The following is a 24620-nucleotide window of genomic DNA, read 5'->3' as shown; positions in this document are numbered from 1 at the left end:
GAAAAATGGGTCTGATTAATTAAATTCATCCATCCCAATCCCAATCCCATCTAGACTTTGGGTGCCCCCCCCCCCTTTCTCCAACTTACCTACTTACTTACTACTACTACCACTACTTCCTTTTTATGGGCAATTCAAGTTAAATCATGACTCAATTGTTTGGGTTTCGTCCAATATCAATAACAGCTCAAAGATTTCATGAAAATGGAGAATAATAAGAGACTGAAGGCCAGAACCAGGTCAGGACTACAATAACAGCATCTTTTATTCAAATACAAATGAACATTACAACACTGCCCACAGATAAGACGACATAAGCATTATGTGTTTTAATTAGCTCTCTCTCTCTCTCTCTCTAAGGTTTCCACAAGAAGCTCCCTAAAACTTCAAGACTGCCAATGCTACGTACAATTCAAGTTGCAGCAGCCAGGCAAATGAAAGGAGAGAAGAACACAATGGGAAAATCAAGACCAAGTTTCTCGGTCTTTGAGTGAGTAAATGCCAGTTTCCTTCCTCATGGTAGTTTCCTCGTAATCAAGTGTCCATTTCTCAAATGTACAGTCAACAAAGTCATAATAGCCCCCATGAATTGAAAGCAACCCTCTCCCCACCTTTTCTTCTATCCAGGGGTAAGTGAGCAAGTTCAACAATGAACGGTTGATTGATTCCTGATATGAGAAACAAGACAGAAAACACAACTTTTAACAGGATCAGGAGCTAACCCAAAATCTACCTTAACTTGTTACACTGTCATATGCTTCCTCGTTACTTTTTTTTCTCTACACTGTTAAACTACAAAGAACCACATTTTCATGGAAAATAATCAGTCATTTCCAGATATTATATCAACACACTCTTTGTATGCCCAATAACAACAATGTAGAAAAGAATTTAGTGCGCCAGAGGGAAACCTCGCCTACATTAGGTAGGATATGTGCTATCGCAATCATGGGTGTCAAAATCAGCTAAAAAATAATATAATGACACCTGAAAGGACATATTAGTCCACGACCATCAGACAAGATAGATACTTTATCCAAATAGCATTTGCAAAAATGTGGAATGCCAATTGCTTGTTCAAAACTTTGGCTGATTGCAGCAAACAGCGGCACTTAAATTATTTGGTTACTTTCACCTATATAGTATACATATATTTACTAAACTACGTCTCATGGTTGCGTGAAATGATGTAAACTTGAGAGGTTTCAAAGAAGGCAGGGATTTCAATTGCTGTAACAGCTGTTAGATGTCATATACAAAAGATTAGCAGTGCAAGTGAAAAAAAACTTTCACAAACATGGGAATTTTATCTTTAAGTATATGCAAGTAGATGGCGATGAGGAGGGAGTTACAAACGCATGACAAAGTTAAACTTTTCATTAATATTGGCAGAGATGGCATTGCTAAACTTAGGTACTGGGAGGGTGGCAAAATTAGTGGCGAGCATCAGGGCTGAAAAAGGGGCAATAAATAGTCTTGAAGAAAGAAGGTAAACATAGAATAGGCACAGTCATGGGAGGGAGGGATTAACCCATTTGAGAGACACAAAAAGGAAAGGCTAAAGAAAAAGAACAGGAGAAGATGAAAACAAAATGAGGACGGTCATGCATGAACCCATTTGGGAGGGAGGGATTCACTAGTACACAGGTGCTGGTCATTAAAAGTGTATTCTATGACAATTTTAACTGCTCAATTTAGTCAGCTAACTAATGAAAACACTTTTTCAGTATTGGGCAGAGGCAGGGATGGTTACCTTCTAGTTCTACAAGTCATGTACGTGAAATTGACCCCTACATTTTGTTGTATGAGAGAATCCCTTAATCAATAAGATGTTCAAACAGAATGCACACTAAATATAGACTGCTAGTACTAGATCAAGATCTGTGAGATCCATGCACTTAATTCAAAACTCATATCCCGCTTTGTGTTATCCCGTAAAACACAAACTAAAAGTAAAAAACTCCTAATATCAAATCCTGGACAAATATGCCTAATTGGATCAAACTGATTCAATAAAACCAAAGTGAGCTCACCTTCTCACAGTGCCTGCACTGCTGTTCAAAGTCTAGGTTAGAAGCAGCTGCCTTTGTGCTTAATCTTGCATTCTTTCCAACAACTACCCAACTTTGAATAAAGCTACTGCAAGATATAGATGAGACAATTAAACACATCTCTATTGAACCAGAATGTCTGTATCTTACCTGTAAGCATGCTTGTCTATGTGAGTGCCCATGTGCGCATGCGCACACACGTGTGTGTGTGAGAGAGAGAGAGAGAGAGAATAACTTGATCTTGGTCTAACCTTGAATTTTCTTTGTCTTGCATGCTCATAAGGGCACGAATACCACCACAGAAACTGTGGCCAACAACCAGTATATATTCGACCTGCAAACGTACATTCGTATTTTCTTTGAGAGTAATTCAAGAATAAGAACAAATGCTATTTAACAACTAATGAAGAATATTTTCTTTCTTTCTTTCTTTTTTTGTGAATTAATGAATATGTACTTTATTCAGGCAGTTTAAATCCCTTGAGTTTACACACACACACACACACACACACACATATATAAGGCTCAGTCAGAACTTGTCATCATGGAAGGCAGAGAACTTTCTGGCAGTAGTGTACTGATCCAATTTACAGATCATCAAAATGTTTAGGTTGCTAATTATTTCTGAACTCCCAATTTTGGCTGCTAATTATTTCTGAATTCCCAATATCTTAATCTCCCAGTCAATGATACTTCATATGCAACCTGTAGTGACTAAGAGTCTAGATAGCCATGTTTCAGTATGGTTCACAAAAATAGAACTACTTGACCAGAAGATCGGTTGGCATAACAAACTTACTTCAAGAGCATTCACAGCAAATTCAAGGGCAGCATTTGTTTCTGACGGCCCATTCTGCATGAAAAAATTTAATAAATCAAGAAAATATGAAAACATGCATCAAAGTAGAGTGTCAACCAGATACATCCATTCCACCATGATAATATGTGCACATGGAGGAGAAGATGTAGCATAAAGCTAAGAGACAGCAAACACAAAACACATAATACCTCATACGGAGGCACCAGATTTGCTACATTGCGCACTACAAAGGCTTCTCCCGGTTGAAAGCCTAGGATGTGGGAGGGACAAACCCTAGAGTCTGCACAAGCAATCACCATAAACTGTTCTTGCAATAGTCAGCTAACGAGATCTCAATTCCTTCAGCATAAAACTGAGGAAAATTGCCACATTCCAAACGGTTTCAAAATATATTATAGGATAAAAAAAAGGTTAATGATTCCACAGAAAAACCATCATCACCTTTGGTGCTTGACCCTTGGCAAGATTTTGAAAGCATTCAAAGTTGTCCCTGTTTACAGAGCATCGGAGATCAATAAAACCTGTTTGCCTTTCAACAGTTGAGACAAAATTGAATGATGCTTACAGGAATTTATGCTTTTTGAAACTTAGAAACCGATGTTTCAATTCGCTGAACAGATCAGAGCCATGTTGGGTTTCTACTAAACGGTTCTGTTTGTTGTATGTAACTTGCTCTGTCAGCCCCTGTGACTCCCTTGAGGCTTTCAACCTCAATGTAGGACTGCCCCGGTAAATTTAATTATTAAAGTCGACACTTATAAAAAGCTGCAGACATAACTCAGCATTCTTGCAATCATCCAAGTGTATAATTCAAAAATCATCAATATGAAACTACAAGATGGTAATGCAAGAGTTAACTCAAAAAAGCAAATAAAGTAATTAAACCCTTTTATTAGGCCGGGGATTTATGATTTTGTAGTTGGAATACCAAGAGCTGCTAAAAGGACATGGAAGTAAAGCACCACTATCATCTAAATTAGGACAATTACGTCAAAATTTAGTACCATGTACAAGCACAAGCAATTGAATAGACAGAATATGGATCAATTCTAACTTCACAACAAAATCACAATCAAAATAATCTCTCTCTGTCTCTCTCTCAATATGGCAGAATAAAAAAAAGAAATCAGAAATTTCTGGCCTCTGAAAGTGATGTATCCATTTAGCTGAAATTTGAGATTTTGAGTATGAAAAAAAATTGAAACATACATTGAATTTCAACCAGATTGCAGCAAGATAGACAAAACCGTTAACAACATGGGGGCAAATCTTGGTCTTAAACCAGTGCAAATGCTCCAGTGATGTCCTGATTCCTACTAATCTTTATAACATGACAGCAGCTTCAAGCCGCAGAAGATTACGTGAACCTTAACTCATTGAATCTGCTAGACATTCCGGCTTCAACTTATGTTGAATCAACTAAAAACTAAAGACGTCAATAGCAATCAAAAACAAAATCAACAGCTATTTAAACTTACAAAATGGAAAAGCCAATCAAGGATAGGATCAAGCAGATAAAAGAAAAAGAAACTGGTAAGAGGCAGCAGGGAAATAAGAGAACCAAAAAATTGCTTCTATAGAACAGAGACAGAGCAGAGAAAGATTTCATTTTTCAAATTGACCAAACACTTACTTGAAATAATTAAGAAATCTCCCATGGGTGTGCTCGATTCCCACTAATTTGAACTGGGAACCAAAGATCTGATCAAAAACAGAACAAGAAGACGACAATCAAGAAGACGGAAGTGATGCGTAAAGAGATAGAGAGAACTTACTGGAGAGGCAGAAGCCGGGGGGGCCGTGGGAAGGTCCGCGGAGGAAGAATTTCTGGGAAGAGGTGACAAGGAGCAAGATCGAAGCACTGCATGAGCCATTTTTAGAGATAGTCTGAAATTCTTTCTGAGTTGGTAAAGGGCTACGAGGCGTGGCCTTGAGAAGAATAGTTAAAGCGAGAGAGAATAGAACAGCTGTCAGCTGTACAAATGCATATGAGGTCGTTGGTGTGGGTCTGGATGTCTCGTTGGTCGGATCAAAGAACACTTGTTTCTTCTCCAACAACACAGACGGAGAAACCTATGTCTGTGTGACAAAACAACGCTTCTTTTCTTCCTCGCCCGAAAGGCCAAACCCAAACCAAACCCAACCCAGACCCACCTTTCATTTTCAGCCTTTATTTCTGCTTCCTTCTTCATCTGGCCCCCTCCCTCCTTCCTCCACCGTTCTTAGATTACCAATCTACTGCGGAGACGCGACAGACCATTTTGGATTTGGATTTGGATTTCGGTTTGGGTCAGTTGGGTTTGGGTTTGGGTTCGGGTTGGGCCTCGGGCAGATGGACTGGACTCTTCCCGAATCCTCCTGGCTGCAATTTGGAGACGAACACGCCCAGCTGAGTTCCAGCTTCACCAGAAGAAATTATTTGGTGGCTCCAACCAACCACAGTTCGCCACGTGTACAAAAAAAGAAAGTGCATTATATATAAATTGTAATCAAACAATTTCCGAAAAATAATAATAAAAATATAATAAATATATTTTATTTTAAAAAAATGTATATATATATTTAAATGTCTAAATATTTTTATTAGTTATTGATGAAGTGCAGAAAACAAAGTATATTTTTATTTAGATAAAATATATTTATTATATATTATTTTTAAAATTTTAACTGAGTGTTTGTTAAGATATCTTTAATATACTTTATTTTTAATATTTATAGAACGTGCACTTTAAGACAATAATTAAATAATAATAAATATATTTTATTTTTAAATAATTATATTTATTACATATTCCTTTTAACATTTAAATAATTTTATTAGTTTGTTAATTTATTTAAAATATAATATATTCATCATCAACTAATATAATTATTTAAATGTTAAAAATAATATATAATAAATATATTTTATTTAAAAATAAGACACATTTATTGTCATTTAGCCATTGTCTTGTGTGATAAATGGGCCATTTTTACTATTGCCCTTAAGATAATGATTAAATAATAATAAATGTATTTATTTTTAGACTAAATATATTTATTGTATATTGTTTTCAAAATTCAAATAATTTTATTAAATGATAGTAAATGCATCATATTTTCAATCATTTAATCAACTTATAATTTTTTTTAAAGTTGAAAACAAAATATAATAAATATAGCTTATTATTTTTGACACTAAATATTATTTTTTTAATATTCAAGTAATATTTATAACATAAAAAATATAAATGTATATATTAAATATAATGTGAAAGAGATAAAAATAAATAATATTTCTGTTAAATCAAAATAACTGATCAAAATTACTAATTCGACTCGATTGTTGATTGAGTTTGGTTTTTAATTTTAGTAATTTTGATTAGATATTTGTATTAAAAAATTAAAATAATATTAAAATATTAAAAATAATATCATTTTTATATTTAATTATTTAGTTTTATTTTTAAATTTTTAATTAATTAATTTATTTTTATTTTTTCGATTATTCGAGCAATTCATTGGATTCGACACCCTGAGAATAGAGGAACAAGAAAAGAGGAGTGGGGGACATGACAGGATACGAGGGTACAAGGATGTCATGATCCACGTGTACGGCGAAGTAAATTCTAATTTGGCAATGCACTACTTACGGTATATATATATATATATGTATGTATCCGTAATTCCCTATTTTATTCAAAGGGAAACAACGCAAGTACGCCCTCTCTTCTTGTTGGCTTGTTATTAGAAAACTATTTACTAAAATTTCAAATGGGTCACATAAAATATCATAATTTCAGATTGGTATAACTTATATATATATATATATGTCTCTAGAAACAGAAACAGAAACACATTCTCTCTCCGAATATGAATGTGATTGGGTGGGTAGCTTTATAAGTGGTAGTGGTGCGAATCATGGAAAGCCCACCAAACCTACTCAACACACACAGCAGCAACGAAGTAATACAGCTTTAACATGAATAAATGTTATTGTACAAATTTGGCTGCATCCAACGCAATCCCCATCTCCCTCCTCATCCCCAGCGCCCCCAGGGCGCCCACAGTGGAGTGGGAGTGGGCCCCACAGTCTGCCTCTGTCCCTGTCCCTTTTTACAGTAGTATAGATGCAAGGACTGCTTAAATTAACTTTCTTTCTATCTTTCTTCCTTCCTTGAGCCGTAGCTTTGTTGTGGTTTTCGCTGCTAGTGCTGAGTCAATCAGCTCAGCTGCTCTTTTTTGCTTTCATCTCCCTCTCTCTCTCTCTCTCTCTCCCTCCCTCCCTCTCCTCTCTCTTTCTCTCTCTCCCGGGTCGGTCTCATATCCTTCTTGATGATCAGCTGGGTTCTTCTTCTTTCCAACTTAATTTTCAATATTTGGTTAATTGGATTTTGAATTTGGAATTTGAAGTGGAAGATGCCCTTTCATTTTTCATTTTCATTTCTCTCTGTGTAGCCTAGCTTCTGGTTTCATATTCATCGTTCATGGATCATGGTCTCTTGAACTGGAAATATTCATATATACAGCAAGTCCAATATCCAAGCACAAAAACCCATCTTAATTTTCCCCCAATTTACTTCTTAATTTCTTAAATTTTCTATGGATCCAAACATCAGCAGCTTTTTTTAATTAGATTATCAATATATAGTGCTCCAGTGAACATTGTTGCTGACTCAAAATTTGTGTACGTACCTGTTGGAAGGTTTGTCGGAAGTTAAAATGGTGAGGCAAAGAATCCAGATCAAGAAGATCGACAACGTGTCGGCGAGGCAGGTGACCTTCTCCAAAAGAAGAAGAGGGCTTTTCAAGAAGGCCCAAGAGCTCTCAACTCTCTGCGATGCTGAGGTTGCTCTCCTTGTTTTCTCTTCAACCGACAAGCTCTTCAAGTTCTCCAGCTCAAGGTTCACTTCGCCCCCTCCCTACTACTACGTACACACTCCATCCATCTTCTTAATTCATTTCTCTTCCTCCTCAACTTTTTTTTTTTTATTATTTTTTACTTTCTTTCTTCATCAATCTATATGTTTTTTCTCCTGTACTGCATCACCGAGAGAGAGAGAGAGAGAGAGAGAGAAAAAGGGATGACTTAGGGTTTTGGGGATTTTGCTTAGCAGTTAACCCAGAGACAAGTTCTTCCTTTCTAGGGTTTATAATTACTCGCTTGAATATACATGAATCTGGGCTTAGCTGTTAAGTATATATGATCGATCTCCTCGCTAGCCAGGTCATTAAGAGAGTTTCAGTAGGCAATAACGATATGGCCAAAACCCTACCTACGCTTGGATGAGTTTATTATGTCCGGAGATCGAATCACAAGATATTGAGGGATGTATATGAGAGCTGTTCTCGTTGACATAGCTATAAAACCTGGAAAGAACACCGAAAGAAGCCTAGCTATGGCCGGCGGCGGCGGCCGGGATGTCGAACTCAAGGCCAAACTACTAGTACTGCACTACAAACCTGTGGTTATCTTCATAGCCTTTGATTTGATGCTTATTTTTCTCAAACTGGGCGGTCAGTAATTAAGCAGTTTAATTAGACGTACGGATTCCCAAAATAGTGACAAATAAATTATCAAAACATAATCATTAAGTATGGCATTCCTTCTTAATTGATACAGCCAAGGATGATTAAGAAAAGTCATTTGCACCCCAACTAACTTAGCCATTCTTCTTTGTCAAGTCAAAATTCTCTAGGGTTTGCAAAGGAGATTCTAAGACAATGGTACGTATTGTTATTGCTTAAACATAGAGATTAATATTGTCTGCTACTAGGAATTTAATTACTCAAGTTTATCCAACTGGATCCCCACTTGAAGTCAGCAGCCTCCCGTTCCTCCTGTCCTTCCAAAACCCCATTGATTTGTTGCTTTCCATGTCTTGCTCATCACCATGGTTCAGCAAACCATGCAGTCAATTAGTTAAGCCTTCCGAGATTGTCTTACTCTTGTGCGGAGGTGTTTTGTTGTCCCTGTGTCGGGTGGCTTTTCGCTGTGTGGGCTTCATGCCATTTTAGCACCTAAAAAAAATGTTAAGCCTTCCATTGATTATTTAGGCCTGGAGTCTTTCATCCCTAAGGCATTCAAACCCTAAAGATTAACTTATAATACCTTATACAAACATATGCAGCTCATTCTTCCAATGCAGTTACTGTGTCCTAATCTCCATTTGAGATGATGCTTAAATCCTCAATATAGATTGCTAGTCTAATGGCGAGTTGAAGCTAGCATTGTTTACCATCAATTATGCAACCCTAGCAAATGCTTGCAAGACTATGCCATTGTTTTACCCTATAAATTAAGATAGCTACCATGTAGTTTTTGTTCAAGTCACAAAAAGATTGGGTAGTTCATTAATGGACAGTAACGTGGTAACAAAGAACAATGAGTTGCTAGGTTTTTGAAGCTCGGTACATACGATAACAATAGGAGTTTAATTTTGTTATTTGAGGGAGAGTATTCTCACGCCGTGAAACTCAAAGAGTGGTCGAAACCCCAGATTGTGCTGCCAATCTTCCTCATTCCTTTTGATCTCCCCCTTCTTTCTTTCTAAACAATAACCATCGATAATAAACAACCCCCCTCCTCTTTGCCACTCTCTAACTAAATCTCTCTCTCTCTCTAACCTCAATTCAGCTAGCTAGATTTGCTTCAATCCCCTCTATTATCCTGCTTATTGCTTGTTTCCCCCTTCTTGTAATACTACTCTGGTTGTGTTTTAATCCTACTTTGGATTCTTGAAGTCTTCCCTGTTCTTAAAATGGTCACTTGAGTATTGTTGTTCTGATTAGTTATTGTCATGGAACTATCGTTGCTCCAACTATGGAACCTTGAGAAAAGCTTGTGAAGTTTGGTACCTCTTCTCCACATTAGAGGTTGGTGGACAAATTCAAAAAGCCTCTTTGTGTTTGTTCCCTATGTTGTTGGCGATGCCAATGAAGTTGGGTTAGTGATCTTGGTTCAACTTAATCTCCCATGGAAAGTGGCGGAACTCTACTTTTTAACTTAAGGGATTTTTCTATTTTCTTTGCTATGTGTTCCCTAGAAACTTTTTGTGTACGTTGGGACATTTGATTAGGTTGTTGGTCATGTAGTCATCGTTGGTTCCATACCATCTGGTCCTTGGGGAATTATATCAAGATGATTACTATGCTATGTGGATTGCGGATCTTTTGGGACATTTCTTGCCCTTTGTTGGGCTACAACCCTCTAGAGTTAATTGCTTTGGTGTGCGGGATTTTTAAGCTACATTTTTGTAATTTCCTTGTCTATGGTAAGTTTTTCTTTACCTTTAATGAATCTCTTTTTAGTATTCTTCATGGTCCAATCCCATGGTTTCTTTCTGTTTCGCTTTGGTTGTGATTCAAGTCCTTTCTCTTGCTTGTATTGTTGCTTTTTGGCTTTAATTTTATGTATTGAATTGTTAATCACCATTCCATCTAAAAACACAAGCTGTTAGATAAAACTTTTAATTGTATCTTTTTTATATTGTTGAGAGTGATTAGGAGAAAATTTGAGAGATTAGCCTCTCAATTCTATTATTTATAGAATAATTACAATCAATGATGGAGCTAATCATGGAGATAATTACAATTATGGTGATAATTATAGCCTAGCTAATTACCCTAATTATCATCTAATCATTAGTTGACTATATACACATTCTACATACATGAGAATAAATCTCATAAATTTTATAACACTCCCCCTCAAGTTGGAGCATATATATCATATGCACCAAACTTGTTGCAAATGTAGTTTATCTGAGAACCCCTGAGTAACTTTATGAGGGTATTTGCTAGTTGATAATTGGAGTTGACAAACTCAGTGACAATAACATCTTCAACTAATTTTTTTCTGATAAAGTGACAGTCATTTCCAATATGCTTAGTCCTTTCATGAAATACTGGATTTGAGGCGATATATAGTGCCAACACACAAGTTTCTTGGGAGATGCTCCACACAACTTTAATTCTTGAAGAAGTTTCCTAAGCCATAAAAGTTCACATGTTGCATTAGCCATGGCTCGGTACTCTGCTTATGCACTTGACCTTGCTACCATGCACATTCTGTTTTTTTTCTTTTCCAAGAAACCAAATTACCTCCAATTAGAACACAGTACCCTGAAGTAGATCTCCAATTAGAGGGAAATCTTGCCCAGTTAGCATCTGAATAGCACAAAATCTCCAAATGTCCCCTATCCTCATAGAACAATCATTTCCCTAGTGTACTTTTGATATACTTCAAAATACGGAGAATAACATCCCAATGAGAGTCGCATAGGGAGTTGAGAAACTGACTGACCACACTCACAGAGAAAAAATATGTCTAGTCTTGTTACTGTGAGATGATTCAACTTTCCTATTAGTCTTCGATATCTCCCAGGGTCTGACAATGGCTCCCCTTGTCCTAGTAAGAGTTTGACGTTAGGATCCATTGGAGTGTTGATTGGTTTGGAATCCAATAGACCAATTTCTTCCAGGATATCCAATGCGTACTTTCTTTGTGATATATAAATTCCATCTCTCGACTGAGCCACCTCAATACCTAAGAAGTATCTAAGTTGCCCCATATCTTTTGTCTGAAAATGTTTAAACAGGTGTTCTTTTAGTTGCTGTATGCTTACCTGATCACTCCTAGCGATGACAATGTCGTCTATATAAACCATGAGGTAGATACATTGTTGCAATGGTGAGTGTCGATAGAAAACAGAGTGATTGGCTTTACTCTGGGTCATTCCAAAGGCCTGAACCACAACACTAAACTGACCAAACCATGCTCGCGGGGATTGTTTCAATCCATAGAGTGACTCATGGAGTTTGCAAACTAACCTAGACTCCCCCTGAGCAACAAATCTAGGTGGTTACTCCATGTGTACTTCTTCTAGCAAGTCACCATGAATGAAAACATTTTTAATATCAAGCTGGTGGAGTGACCAATGATGCATAGCAACTAAAGAAAGGAATAAATGAATAGAGGCCATCTTGGCCACCGAAGATAAGGTATCACTGTAATCTAGCTCGTAGATCTGAGTATACCCTTTAGCGACCAAACACGCTTTGAGGTGATCAATGGTTCCATTAGGGCGGAGTAAAAATCCATCGACACCCAACAGTAGTCTTTCCTGACAGGAGAGGAACTAGGTCCTAGGTCGCATTGGATTGCAAGGTTTCCATCTCATCAAGCATAGCCTGATATCAACCAAGATGGGATAAAGCTTCACATGTATCTTTAGGAATATGGATAGAAAAAAGACTCGAAACAAAGGCACAATAGGTAAGTGATAGGCGGTTATACTTCAAAAAATGATAAATAGGGTAAGGATTGAGAGTAGACCATTTACTTTTGCGTTGGGAAATAGGGAGACTATCTGTGTCCAGATCCATGGGAGGAGGGACGTTTGGCGAAGAGAGTGAGTTCACATAGGTCGGTGTAGTTGGTGGGCTAGCACTGATAACAGGACGAGGATGATGATGGTAAGTGAGAAAATAAGAATTGGAGGAAGAAGAAATAGACGGATCCTCTAAAGACAAGGAAGGAGAATAAAAGTGAATGGACAAAACTTGATCAATGCATTGTGAGTTGGGTTGAGCAACTAGAAGAAGGACTGCTGTTCAAATTAGAAAGTAAATTCAATAGACATGATATATCTACATAACTTATCTTGTCCAAGAAAATGAATTTAAGAGCCTTAGCAACAAGTTTATCCTGTCCAAGAGAGAGAAAATACACAAAACAAAACACAACCAAAGGCACGAAGGGGAAGGAAAGAAAGCAGTTGAGTAGTAAACAAAATACGATGAGGGATTTGATCCTACAGAACATAAGAGGGCATATGCTTAATAAGATAATAGGCAGTAAGAACTACATCACCCCAGATTTGAGAAGGAAGATTAGCATGCAATAATAGAGTTCTGGTACTCTTAATCAAATGATGATTTTTTCTTTTAGCAACGTTATTCTGTTGTAAAGTATATAGACTAGAAGATTGATGTAAAATGCCTTGAGTAGCCATAAATGTTGTAAATTGAGAGGAAAAATATTTTGGAGCATTATCACTACTCAAGATACAAATGGTTTTGCCAAATTGAGTCTTTATTTCAGCACAAAATGTTTGAAATGTGAAAAATAATTCTGAATGACTTTTCAATAAGAAGAGCCAAGTATAACGAGAATAGTCGTTAATGAAGGCAACAAAGTAAGAAAAACCCAAAGTAGATTGAACATGACTAGGACCCCATACATCCATGTGAATAAGAGAGAAATGGGACTCAGCTCTATTGGAGATGTGATGGAGAAAATGACTATGAGTGTTCTTTCCACATTGACAGGACTCACAACAGAAAAAAGATAAAGAAGATAAACTTGGAACCAATTTCCTGAATTTAGAGACTCGGGTGACCAAGGTGATGATGGAGGAGCTCGAAATGGGTGATACTGGTGCAAGCTACCAGTGGACTTGGCACAACCAAATGGTAGTGACCTCGCGACTCATGCCCGACACCAATTGTTCGCCTTGTACCCCAGTCTTGTACACAAACAGAGTTAGGAATGAAAGTGACTAAGCAGTTAAGAGTTTTAGTGAGCTAGCTAACTGAAATCAAATTAAAAGGACTACTAAGGACATATAAAACATAATTTAAAGATAAATATGAGGTGGGTATGGTTTGGCCTATCTGTTTAACTGCAGTTTTGGTGCCATCAACCAGGGTAATAGTAGGCAAGGTATCAAAATAGGTAAGTGAGGAGAAAAGAAGTTCATTACCACGCATATGGTTAGTGGTGTCAGAATCTATAATCCAATGATCAAGAGATGGGTCTTTAGCAACACAAGCAATGAGATTATCAAGGTGAGACTATTGGGTGGCCTAGAACTTTAGGAAAACATCACACTTAACTGCAGACATAGGTAACAACTACGAACCCGATGGAGACAGGGCAAGACTATAAATCACTCTGAAACGCATTAACAACACTGGTAGATGATACAAGCGAACCAGTTGTCTGACCATATTTCTTCCAGCATTTTTCCTCAAGATGGCCCATTTTCTTACAAAAAGTATACTGTGGATGTGGGCGACTATTATTACGTTCTTTGTTGCCTCCTAAGTTGGAAGCTTGAGACACAAGAGTTGAATATTTGGCTAGAGGAACAACAATAGAGGAAGATGACATACCATGCACACCTGTCATATTCATCAATCTTTTGAAAGAGTCATTCATGGTAGGATTAGTGGACCTGGTCAAGATTTGATGCTTGATGGCATCAAATTCCGGTTTCAGTCCAGAGAGAGCAATAACCATGAAAAACTTATCTCTTTGGGCAATCTGTTCAGTGCAGGTTGTAGTAAAAGGAAGAAGAGTATCAAATTCTTGCACGAATGTGCGAACTTACCCTAGATATGATTCCATGGATGTCTTTTGCTTAACATTCTTGATGTTGGAGACCATAGTATACAAGTGTTGGATATCATTCGTATAACACTTTTCGGCTTCTTTCCATACGTTAACACAAGTTTCAAAGGGGCGAAAGAGCTGTAGGATTGATGGATCAATAGACTGCTATAGGATGTTGCATAATTGGGCATCAACTTGTTCTCATCTAGCCTGCTTGGTTGCCTGCACACTTTCAACCATTGTGGTAAGATGGTCAGCTTAACCTTGGCCTTGTCATTTGAACCACATTTTGATAGAGGTTGCCCATGAGAGATAGCTGGCTGACCCTATTAACTTGACAGTGGTGATGGTGGGTGTCTCGAGATTAGAGACAGTAAAGGTTTGAGAGACATTAGATACTAAAACGGAAGCACCACTGGTAGAGATGGTGTTACTGAGGTCAGGTTTTGACACAGGGGATGGGCTCAGAGGGTGTCGGAGGTTTGATCTGGAGTGGTCGAAGGCAGGACAGCAATGGACAAGCCTACAAACGCTAGCGCGTGGAAGTGGAGGCAGTCTGCATGCGGTGGTGCATGGCTTTGCAGATGGCTGGGCGACAATAGGGGCTGGCCAGTCTGGAGATTCTGAGTATGATGGTATGGTTGGTTTTTCGAAAATACCACTGGACAATGTGCCAATAGGATTGACCAATTGCATGTAGAAGAAAAACTAGGGCTTGGGTTTTGCTGGAAAAAGAGAGACAACAAGGGATTTTTTAGGGTTTTCTCAACACATGCATTGATACCATGTGAGAGTAATTGAGAGAAAAAACTTGAGAGATTAGCCTCTCTATTCTATTATTTATAGGATAATTATAATCAATGATGGAGCTAATAATGGAGATAATTACAAATATGTGGATAATTACATCTCAGCTAATTACCCTAATTATTATCTAATCATCAATTGACTATATATACATTCTATACAAGAAAGAGAATAAATCTTATAAATCTAACAATTATTATTTTTATTCTCAACATGCTTTCTCACATGTGGGAGTGAGGTTTGAATTGGGAACATTTCCTTGTTCTAATATCATGTTGATTGTTAATCGTTATTTCCAAACTTAAACTATGAGACATATGCTAATTATTTTATCATTTTATATTATTATTTTTACTCTTAATATTACATTTAATAATAGATATATAGTTTACATATAGTAATAGATGTATACATATATAGTTTACCTAAAGCTAGATTGTATACTAAGTCACAATCAACCCTCTCATTCTACCTAAAGTTAGATTGTATACTAAGTCAATCAAAAGGCAACACATCTTCACCGTAGTTTGAAAAAAAGGACTAAGATTATTTATTTAATCTATAGTTAGCAAATAGTTTTTTAATACTTTTTGTAAACTTATCTATAGCTAGAATAACAAACAAGTTTGCAAGTTATTGTAATTAGGTGTTGCTTTTTGATTGGCTCAAATAGTTTTCAATCTCTGAATAAACTAAGTCTATACAAGAATTTGTTATAAAAAAGGATGCTAGGAGCCTTGGAACAAGCACTGAAGGACAGAATTCCGGACATACGAAGATGAAAATATGAAGATCACATTGTAATATAGAAGGACAAAGTAAAGAGATATATCAAGCAAGACCATAGTTGTCAATCCTGTATTATAACATAGAAGAACGAAGTAAAGAGCATTAATTTATAGTTTGGAGTCAAAATTTGATTGCCAAAGTTTCTGTCAAGAAATTATATATTTTCTATAAATAATCAAGTGGTTGATTAGTTCTTTAAAAGCTTGATTTGAATATAAAAATTGGTTTTGGCACATGAGATTTGGACATTTAAATTTTGAAGGGCTAAAATTATAGGTCTAAAAAAAATGTTCGTTTAGCATGTAATAAAAAAAAAGTTTACCAAACGAGTCGAACACAAAAGTAACCAAGCCACTATGACTTGTACATGTTAGCGTTTGTGATCATATTTTTCTTTTTCTTTTTTGTCAAAACCAAATATTTGTCATGACTTGTTTATGAGGCTTGAGACTGGCCATGGCACTAGACCCTTTGTCAACCATTGGCTTTTCTAGAGTTTAGAGTAGGCAATTATTTGATAGATTAATGATATATTGACATCCATCATGCTTAGATAAGTAAGTGAGGGATTTTTTTTTTTTTTTTTTTTAGGATATATAAAGAAGGGCATAACATGGGAAGGTGAATGCACTAGAGACCCATGCTAAAGTAAGAAACATAAGCAAAACCATCCAAATATATACAGGAAATGCTAAACAAGCCAACATGCCCAAAACAAGAGCCATGCCCAACAAGCCAAGGGGAGGGCTACAACAAAACATGAAGAAGAAGCACCCCAACTCGAAGCAAGAAAATCAAACTAAGACTAAAACAAGAGACCCTACACCACAATTAACGCTTGAACACCAAAATGAACCTAGATATCCAAGATCAAAATGTGCTTTAAGCAATTTAGAATTAAATCAGCTGACAGGAAGGAGTTTGATATTCCAAGTGGCGAGATGATAAACTACTTTATTTCCCCTTCTATGAACATGAACTACCTACCAAAAGGGGCGTCGATCAAGCAAAAAGAGGCAACCGACAATGATTGTATGAAGTCTCCAATCCTCTTTTGATTTCCTGCCATTAATCTTTGAAACCACTTCCAACGAGTCCAATTCAAATATATAACCCGACTCCATTTCATATTTGCTTCTTAAAGGGACCGCCTTAGCACCATAGCCTCAGGTACCGTAGGAGACGCAACCTCACTTGATGAAGTCCAATCCCTTTCCCATTACCCTAACTTATTTCGCACTACAGTGCCACCAAACATAAATCTCTCCTTAAAACTAACGTCCATATTTAATTAGAGTATTCTAAAAGGAGGCTTTTGCCATTTCGTAAAGACCTTGGACTAATTATAAGGGGATATCCATTAGTTAGCCTATTGGATGATATACGAGGTATAAAAGGTTTTCTAATCTCCGACATAATTCTCGAGAAGTTAGCTGAATACGACCGAGTCTAAACTCATTTATTCATCCCCATGAAGTTTTAATGAGAATTGCACCAAATGCGGTAAAAGCATTAAACGACATATCTTCTCTAGCAGCCCGAACTGTTTAACATAAGCTAAATCCATGATTTGAAATCATTAAACAACCACTTATCAAAGAAGACATGAAGAAGCTCCAGCCATACTCTTCTTGCCACCAGGCATTGAAAAGCAAGATACATAATTGATTATTGAGGATGGTTGCAGATAACACTGTCACGAATTGGGAAGAAAACTGAATGTATGTATTATTCATTCTGTCCAGATCTATATATGTACAAAAAAGTAGCCAATCTACAATAGTAAACTCTTAATTAGAAATTTCCTCTAATGGAGATAATCTCTAAGTGATTTGCAGAACCTACCAAATCTGTACACCTAATCTTCTATTTATACATTAGGAAATAATTTAAAAACAGCTTGATTGACAGCCCTTCAACTTTCCAAGATAACTCCTGCAAATCTACCTCAATCAATCTTCAATCAATCTGTAAAACAGCTTGATTGACAACCCTTTAACTTTCTAAGATAACTCCCATGAATCTGCCTCAATCAATCTGCTATAGGATCTCCAAAATTGAGGATTGTTGATTCCTTTTGTAAACACATTTGCTAGTTGAGACCCTAAAGGCACATATGGAATACAAATGAGACTGCTGTCTAGTTTTTCCTTGATAAAGTGTATGTTAACTTTTATGTGTTTTGTTCAATCATGTTTCATGGGATTATGTGCTATATTGATGGTTGACTTCTTGTCATAGTAGAGCTTCGTAGGACCGTCCCACTCAATTCTTAAGTCTTCCAAGATAATCTTTAGCCATAGTAATTCACATATACCCTATGCCATAGCTCGGAATTTAGATTTAGCACTTGATCTTGCCACAACATTTTGCTTCTTATTTCTCCATGTGACTAAATTCCCTCCAATAAAGGTGCAATACCTAGAAGTAGATCTTCTATTTATCACTGAACTTGCATAGTCATCATCGTTATAAGCATCGAGTGCAATCTTGGCATGCTTCTTGAATAATATTCCTTTCCCTGGAGTTCCTTTAAGTAGTGCAATATTTTGTAGATCGCCTGTAGATGTATTTCTTTTGGGTTATGCATAAACTGACTCACAACATTCATTGTATAGGCAATGTTTGGGCATGTGTCAGATAGATAGACTAATACTCAACAAACAAGTCTTTGATATGCCTTTCTATTTTCTACTTTGTCACCCTCAGCTTCCCCAAGTTTGTGGTTTTGATCTATAGGTGAATTGGCAGGTTTGCGTGCCAACTTCCTCGTATACCTTAAGAGATTAGTAACGTACTTTTTCTAAGAAATAAAAATCCCTATCTTGGAATGTGCCACCCCAATTCCTAGAAAGCACTTAAGATTTTCGAGGGCTATCTTAGACTCTGCCTCTCTTGCTAATCATTCCTAGTCACTATTATGTCATTCATGTATATAACGAAGGCTGTGACTCCCTCTGAGCTCGAATGTTTGATAAACAGAGTGTGGCCTTCTTGACTTTGTTTATATCCCATATTTAGCATTACTTTAGTAAACCTCCCAAACCAAGCCCTAGGCAATTGTTTTAAACCATACAATGCTTTCTTAAGCTTGCACACTTATTAGGAGCTATGTTTCTATTGTACTTAGGTGGGAATCTCCATATATATTTCTTCCTCAAGGTCTCCATGTAAAAAGACATTTTTTACGTCAAATTGTTGGAGTGGCCAATCAAAATTTATAGCTAAGGACAATAGGATTCTCCATCGTGTTCATCTTTGCTGCTGGAGTAAATGTTTCTTACTATTCTATTCCATACGTTTGTGTGTATTCTTTTACTAATAGCCTTGCTTTGTACCTTTCTAATATCCCATTTGCTTTGTACTTTTTCGTGTATACCCATTTGCACCCTACTGGTTTCTTCTCTTTTGGTAGTTCTACAACTTCCCGTGTTTTGTTTTTCTCCAAGGCCTGCATTTCAACATTCATAGCATTTTTCCAATTCTTATAGGTTAAAGCTTAGAAAGGGTATTAGGTGTTCATGGTTAGGAGCAGGAGCCGACTTAAGACAAGGTGTTCTGGTTCCATGTAGGTCTAGTAGGAAAAAAAATCCTCATCTTTCACTGGTGTTGTCTCCCTTTGAAGATAAGGTTGAGTAAAATAGGATGTTATCTCATCAAATGTAACATTAGCTGAAATGAAAATTTTTCTAGTTGATGGATGATAGCATTTATAACCCTTTTGGGTTCAAGAGTATCCCACAAAGATAGTTTTGAGAGCTCTTGGATCCAATTTCCCTTGGTTTTGACCATGAATATGAACATAAGAGACACCCAAATATTCTAGGAGCAAGATGGTTAGTGATGTTAAGATATGGGTAAAAGTATGATAGCACTCCCATAGGGCTTTAGAGATTCAATACTTGAGTATGAAGTCGATTGATAATGTGAGTGGCTGTGAGAACTGCTTCCCCTCAATATTGTTTTAGCACATTTCTATGGAATAGTAATGCCCAAGTTGTGGAGAGAAGATGACCATTTTTCCTTTTAACTACCCTATTTTGTTAAGGAGTATAGACATAAGAAGACTCATGAATGATCCCTTCTCCCTGGAAATAAGCTGACATAGTTTGATTAAAGTAATCCCTGGCATTGTATGAACGAAACTTTTTAACTTGGGACACCAAATTGATTTTTTACCATGGAAAGAAAGTTTGGTTGTATATCATTGACTTCACTTTTGAATTTGAGCAAAAAAATCCAAGTAACTCGAGTACAATCATCAATAAATGTCACAAACTAGCTAGCTCTAGAAATACTAGGAATTGGAGATGGACCCCATATGTCATTATGAATCAACTCAAAGGGAACTAAACTCCTTATGTTGATAATAGGGGAGGCTAAATGTTTGTGCTTAGATAACTCACGTACCTCACAAACACAAGTTTTATTTTCTAATCCTTTGAACAAGAAAGGAAATATAATTGCAAAGACCTAGTCTATAATGGTGGAGCCAAATCAAGTTTTAGTAGTAGATTGATGGTGTATGGATAAGAGAGTTAGGGAATGATTCTGCTTGTTGATGTCTAGTGTCTCAGGCACATCAAGATAGTACAATTTGTCCCTTTCCTTAGCACGTTCAATCATCATTCTCGAACCTTGGTCTTGAAATAAACAATGAGTTGGGAAAAATATAACTTTGCAATTTAGGTCTTGAGAAAGCTTGGTGATAGATACCAAGTTTGTGGATAGTTTAGGAACATAAAGGACATTTTTAAGGGTGAAATTTGGACTGATTCTTATATCTCCTATTCCAACTATATGGTTGGTGAACCATTTGTAGTGGCTATTTTTCTATTACTAGGACATGGAGTATAAGTGCTAAAATTATGAGAGGCATGGGTTATATGATATGTGGCTCTTGAGTCCATAATCCATGAATTTCTAAATGACTTTCCTGAGGTAGTTAAACCATGAGAGATTGGAAACTTACTTGAATATACTAATGAACAAGTATCTTATGGTTTCTCAAGAGCTACCAAAAAATTCCTTCAACCTCCTCTTTATTGAGATCTGTTGATTCTGGGTCTTTCTCCTCTCCTTGTTGTGTAGTTACCTGGTATGCTTGACCTTTATGCTACTTATTCTGTCCTCTTTTGGTTCCTCACTCTTTGCTGGGTGGCTTCCTATTCAGTTTCCAACACTTCTCCCAAATGTGCCTCAAAATGTTATGATAGATGCACCATAGAGAGTCCTTATCTTTGCCACTTGCTGTCTTGGATTCAGCCTTCCAATCTTTCGGACCACGATTTGTAGTTTTTGTCAGCATGGTCAAGGCTTCGAGTGATTTCGTCTACAATATCACTCCTCTTCTACTTTCTTCTGCCAAAATAATTGAAACTACTTCATTAAGAGTGGGTAGATTATCCTTACCTAAGATCTGGATTCTCACAGGATCAAATTTTGTATTCAGTCTTTCCAGAAAATCATATGTATAGTCCTTCTCAATGAATGCCTTTAGCAATGCAACATTTTTACTGTCCTCCATCTTTATTACTCGATATTGATCCATTTCCTACCACAACCCCTTTAGCTCCATCTTTATTACTCGATATTAATTCATTTCCTGCCATAGCCCCTTCAGCATGTTTACATAATTTGTGGCAGTTTTATCTCCTTGTTTTGTTGACATAGTTTTGATCCAGAACTCATAGATCTGGGTTACATCGTTGACTTTGGAATAAGTTTGTTGAATAGACTCCCAGACCTCCCTTACAGTTGGTTGGAACATGCACGTGTTACTGATATATAGTGACATAGAATTCCAGAGCCAAGCCATAATCATCGAATCTTACTCATCCCAAGAGGCGAAATTGGGATTTCCTTCCTTAGGTTTAGTTCCAATGATGTGGTTGAGCTTGCCTTTTCCATTTAAAATGCTCTTAATCAGCTTTGACCATTTTAGATTGTTCTTCCCATTAGGCCGATATGCAACATTGATTTGCTGCAGTTCGCCAGATATTGGATTTGGTGGTACTTCTTCGGCGTTATGGGAGATAACTTTGGTAGAGGCAGAGATGGTTGACATCTTTTTGGGTTGCTAAAATACTTAGGAAAATTGATGGCTTCGAGGGCAATTGAGGCCAGTTGAAAACAAAGACAATGAAGCCAGAAAGCTAATAGAAATGAAGCCTGGAGGCTGGGAGGATATCGACAATGAAGGCTGGAAAAAAAGGTTGCCTATGAAAAGTTTCCTAAGGCTCTGATACCATGTCACGAATTGGGAAGAAAACTGAATATATGTATTATTCATTTTGTCCAGATCTATATATAGAAAACTAGCCAATCTACAATAGGAAAGTCTTAATTAGAAATTTCCTTTAATGGTCGATTTCTCCCAAATTCCATTCTAAATCCTAGGTATATGACAAATTGGTATCAGAGCCGACGATTCTTGGCTGTGACTTTGAAATTTTTTTTAGCAGTCGAATGAGGAAGGCTAAGTAGATTCAGGTGATTTTTGGCTCTTGAACCAAAAATTGATACAGTGGCGACTTGTAAGAGGTTGAACCAAGCCAACTAAACCCAGGAAGTTATGAATTCCAGCGATCGCAACAACAAGCAGAACTAGGCGAATTCCAGAGATCTCGGTAGTAAGCAGAGTCAGGCGACTTTTGGCAATCTTGGCACTGAAACCAGGCTAGGTAATTTCTATCGATACAGGAGAACTCTCTAGGAACTGCAACAGAACCTATTGAACCCATAAGAAGCTACAACAATCTTATAATGGTTATAAGGAATGAGATCCTAAGGCTAGGACTTTTGGACCTTTGGGCTTCGAAGTTTAAATATAGATATGGATGCCGTGTTTCAGTGAGTGAGGAAAGGCGTAATGACTGTGGTAAGAACAAAGGAATTGTTGACACTTACATATCAATTGGAGAAGAGAACCTGGTCATAGATATTTTGAAAGGCTGCATTTTATATGGATAGGAAAAGCAAAAGAGAAGGAACATAAAAGCGAAGAGGAATAGACCTAAAAGGAGAAACAAAGAAAGAAAGAAAGAAGAATAAAACAAATAGAGAAAGCTCGGATCAGTGGCCAATCGCTGTAGGTTCTTGGGGATAAGAACTCTTTCAAAAGGGGGGGAATTATCCCAACCCCAAGGATTCCCAAGGATATATTAGAAATACATATTATATGCATTTCTCTTTTAGTTGCACTCTTATGTTGTACCTGTTAATACCTTCATTTGTAAAGACACTTATAGTTCAAGTACCTTGTATTTGGACACGGGAGCATCCAACCACATGTGCAAATGAAGAAAGTTCTTTACGGAGCTCGATGGGGGCTTTAATGGCATGGTCACCTTTGGAAACTCGTCACAAAAGCCAGTCAAGGGAAAAGACAAAATCATGTTTGAATTAAAGAATGGTGATCAAAGTTATATTATTGATGTATGCTATGTACCTGACATGAAGAACAACATTTGAGCCCGAGGTAGTTGTTGGAGAAAGGCTATTTCATCCAGATGAGAGATTCTACACTCTCCATTTGTGTTAAAAATAATGTCTTGGTTGCTTTTGTGAGAATGACCAAGAATCGGATGTTCTCACTTCATTTAAGCATCAATAATGCAAATTGTCTCATGACTACTATTGTTGAAGATGAGGCTACATTATGGCATACGAGGTATGGCCATTTAAACTTTAAAGCCTTGTGAATTTGAAACTATAAAAGTATGGTGTTTGGCTTGTCTAGGGTTGGTTACCCCAACAAGATTTGCAAAGTATGCATCATAGGAAAACAACAAAGAAAGCCATTCAAGAGTTGGAATTCACAGAGAGAATCTCATTGCTTGGAGTTGGTACATTCAGACGTTGTAGGCCTATCACTCCTACTACTATTAGTGGAAATAAGTATATGTTAACCTTCACTGATGATTTTAATGGTAAGACTTGGATTTATCTTTTGAAGGAAAAGAAAGAGGTGTTCACCAAATTCAAGGAATTCAAGAATTTGGTTCAAAAGCAAAGTGGATTTCATCTGAAATACTTAAGGACAAACAATGGTGGAGAATACACTTCTCACGAGTTTGACATTTTTTTTAAGGAAAATGGCATAGTTCAACTCATTCTATCTTATACGCCCTAACAAAATGCTGTATCAAAATGAAAGAATTGAACCATTATCAACATGCTCAGGTGCATGCTAAAAGATAAAAAAAAAAAAAAAAAAGCCCAAAAGAGTTTTGGGTTGATACAGTTGCTTGTGCAGTGTACCTACTAAATTGATTTCCCACTAGAAGACTTAGAAATATCCAGAAGAAGCTTGGAGTTTGAAGAAACCTAGAGTTGATCATCTCAAAGTCTTTAGTAGTGTTACATATGCTAAAACACCTAAAGAAAGAGGACAAAACTGGAAGATAAGAGTCAAAAGTGCAACTTCTCAGGCTATGAAGCAAATGTAAGTGGGTACAATCTTTACAACCCCACTACTAAAAAGGTTGTATGGTCAAGGGATGTCGAGTTTGATGAGAAGCAAATATGGGATTGGAAGGATGAAAAGAAAAAGCAAGTTATTATAGATGAGAAAGAAGATCAATGCACTAAAGATGAAGGACCAACCCAAGTCTAGGATTATATGGAAGTTAGTGAATCAAATAGTCCAAACCCAAGGAGGACAAGGAGTATTTAAGATATCTACAACACTACTCAAAAGATTGGGTCAGATGACAAGCATGCAATGTTTTGTTTGTTTGCAGGTTTTGATCCATCGACATTTGAGGAGGCTTAC

General features: G+C 36.9%; 2 protein-coding genes across 10 annotated transcripts in view; one reads left to right on the top strand and one right to left on the bottom strand.

Moving 5' to 3' along the window:
• Positions 1–243: 243 nt before the first annotated feature.
• LOC127810419 (beta carbonic anhydrase 5, chloroplastic) lies at positions 244–5027 on the bottom strand. 5 transcript variants are annotated; one of them, XM_052349902.1, is made up of 9 exons: positions 4647–5027; positions 4505–4572; positions 3437–3592; positions 3313–3361; positions 3060–3173; positions 2851–2904; positions 2303–2385; positions 2034–2136; positions 244–668 (listed from the first exon to the last, which is right to left on the bottom strand). In XM_052349902.1, the coding sequence occupies exons 1-9, from the start codon at positions 4743–4745 to the stop codon at positions 465–467; spliced, it is 930 nt and encodes a 309-aa protein (XP_052205862.1). In that variant the 5' UTR covers positions 4746–5027; the 3' UTR covers positions 244–464. The 5 variants fall into 5 exon arrangements, with proteins under 5 accessions (XP_052205862.1, XP_052205861.1, XP_052205864.1 ...); XM_052349901.1 differs by having other exon boundaries at positions 2034–2139; positions 4647–5023; XM_052349904.1 differs by having other exon boundaries at positions 2034–2139; positions 4505–4557; positions 4647–5023.
• Positions 5028–6979: 1952 nt separating this feature from the next.
• LOC127809902 (MADS-box protein JOINTLESS-like) overlaps positions 6980–24620 on the top strand; it is a 120418-nt gene continuing 102777 nt past the window's right edge. For 2 of the 5 annotated variants that reach the window (XR_008025298.1, XR_008025297.1), the window contains exons 1-2: positions 6985–7192; positions 7556–7754. Coding sequence is in view for 2 of the 5 variants with exons in the window: in XM_052349072.1 (XP_052205032.1) it covers positions 7186–7192; positions 7556–7754 (206 nt within the window). In the remaining 3 variants the exon portion in view is untranslated. Of the gene's footprint in view, positions 7193–7555; positions 7755–24620 lie in introns of all 5 variants that reach the window. The other 3 variants (XR_008025299.1, XM_052349072.1, XM_052349073.1) reach the window with 3 other exon arrangements.

The sequence above is a fragment of the Diospyros lotus genome, chromosome 9 (assembly GCF_014633365.1).
Source record: "Diospyros lotus cultivar Yz01 chromosome 9, ASM1463336v1, whole genome shotgun sequence".
NCBI lineage: Eukaryota > Viridiplantae > Streptophyta > Magnoliopsida > Ericales > Ebenaceae > Diospyros > Diospyros lotus.
This window is presented reverse-complemented; position numbering and strand designations above follow the sequence as displayed.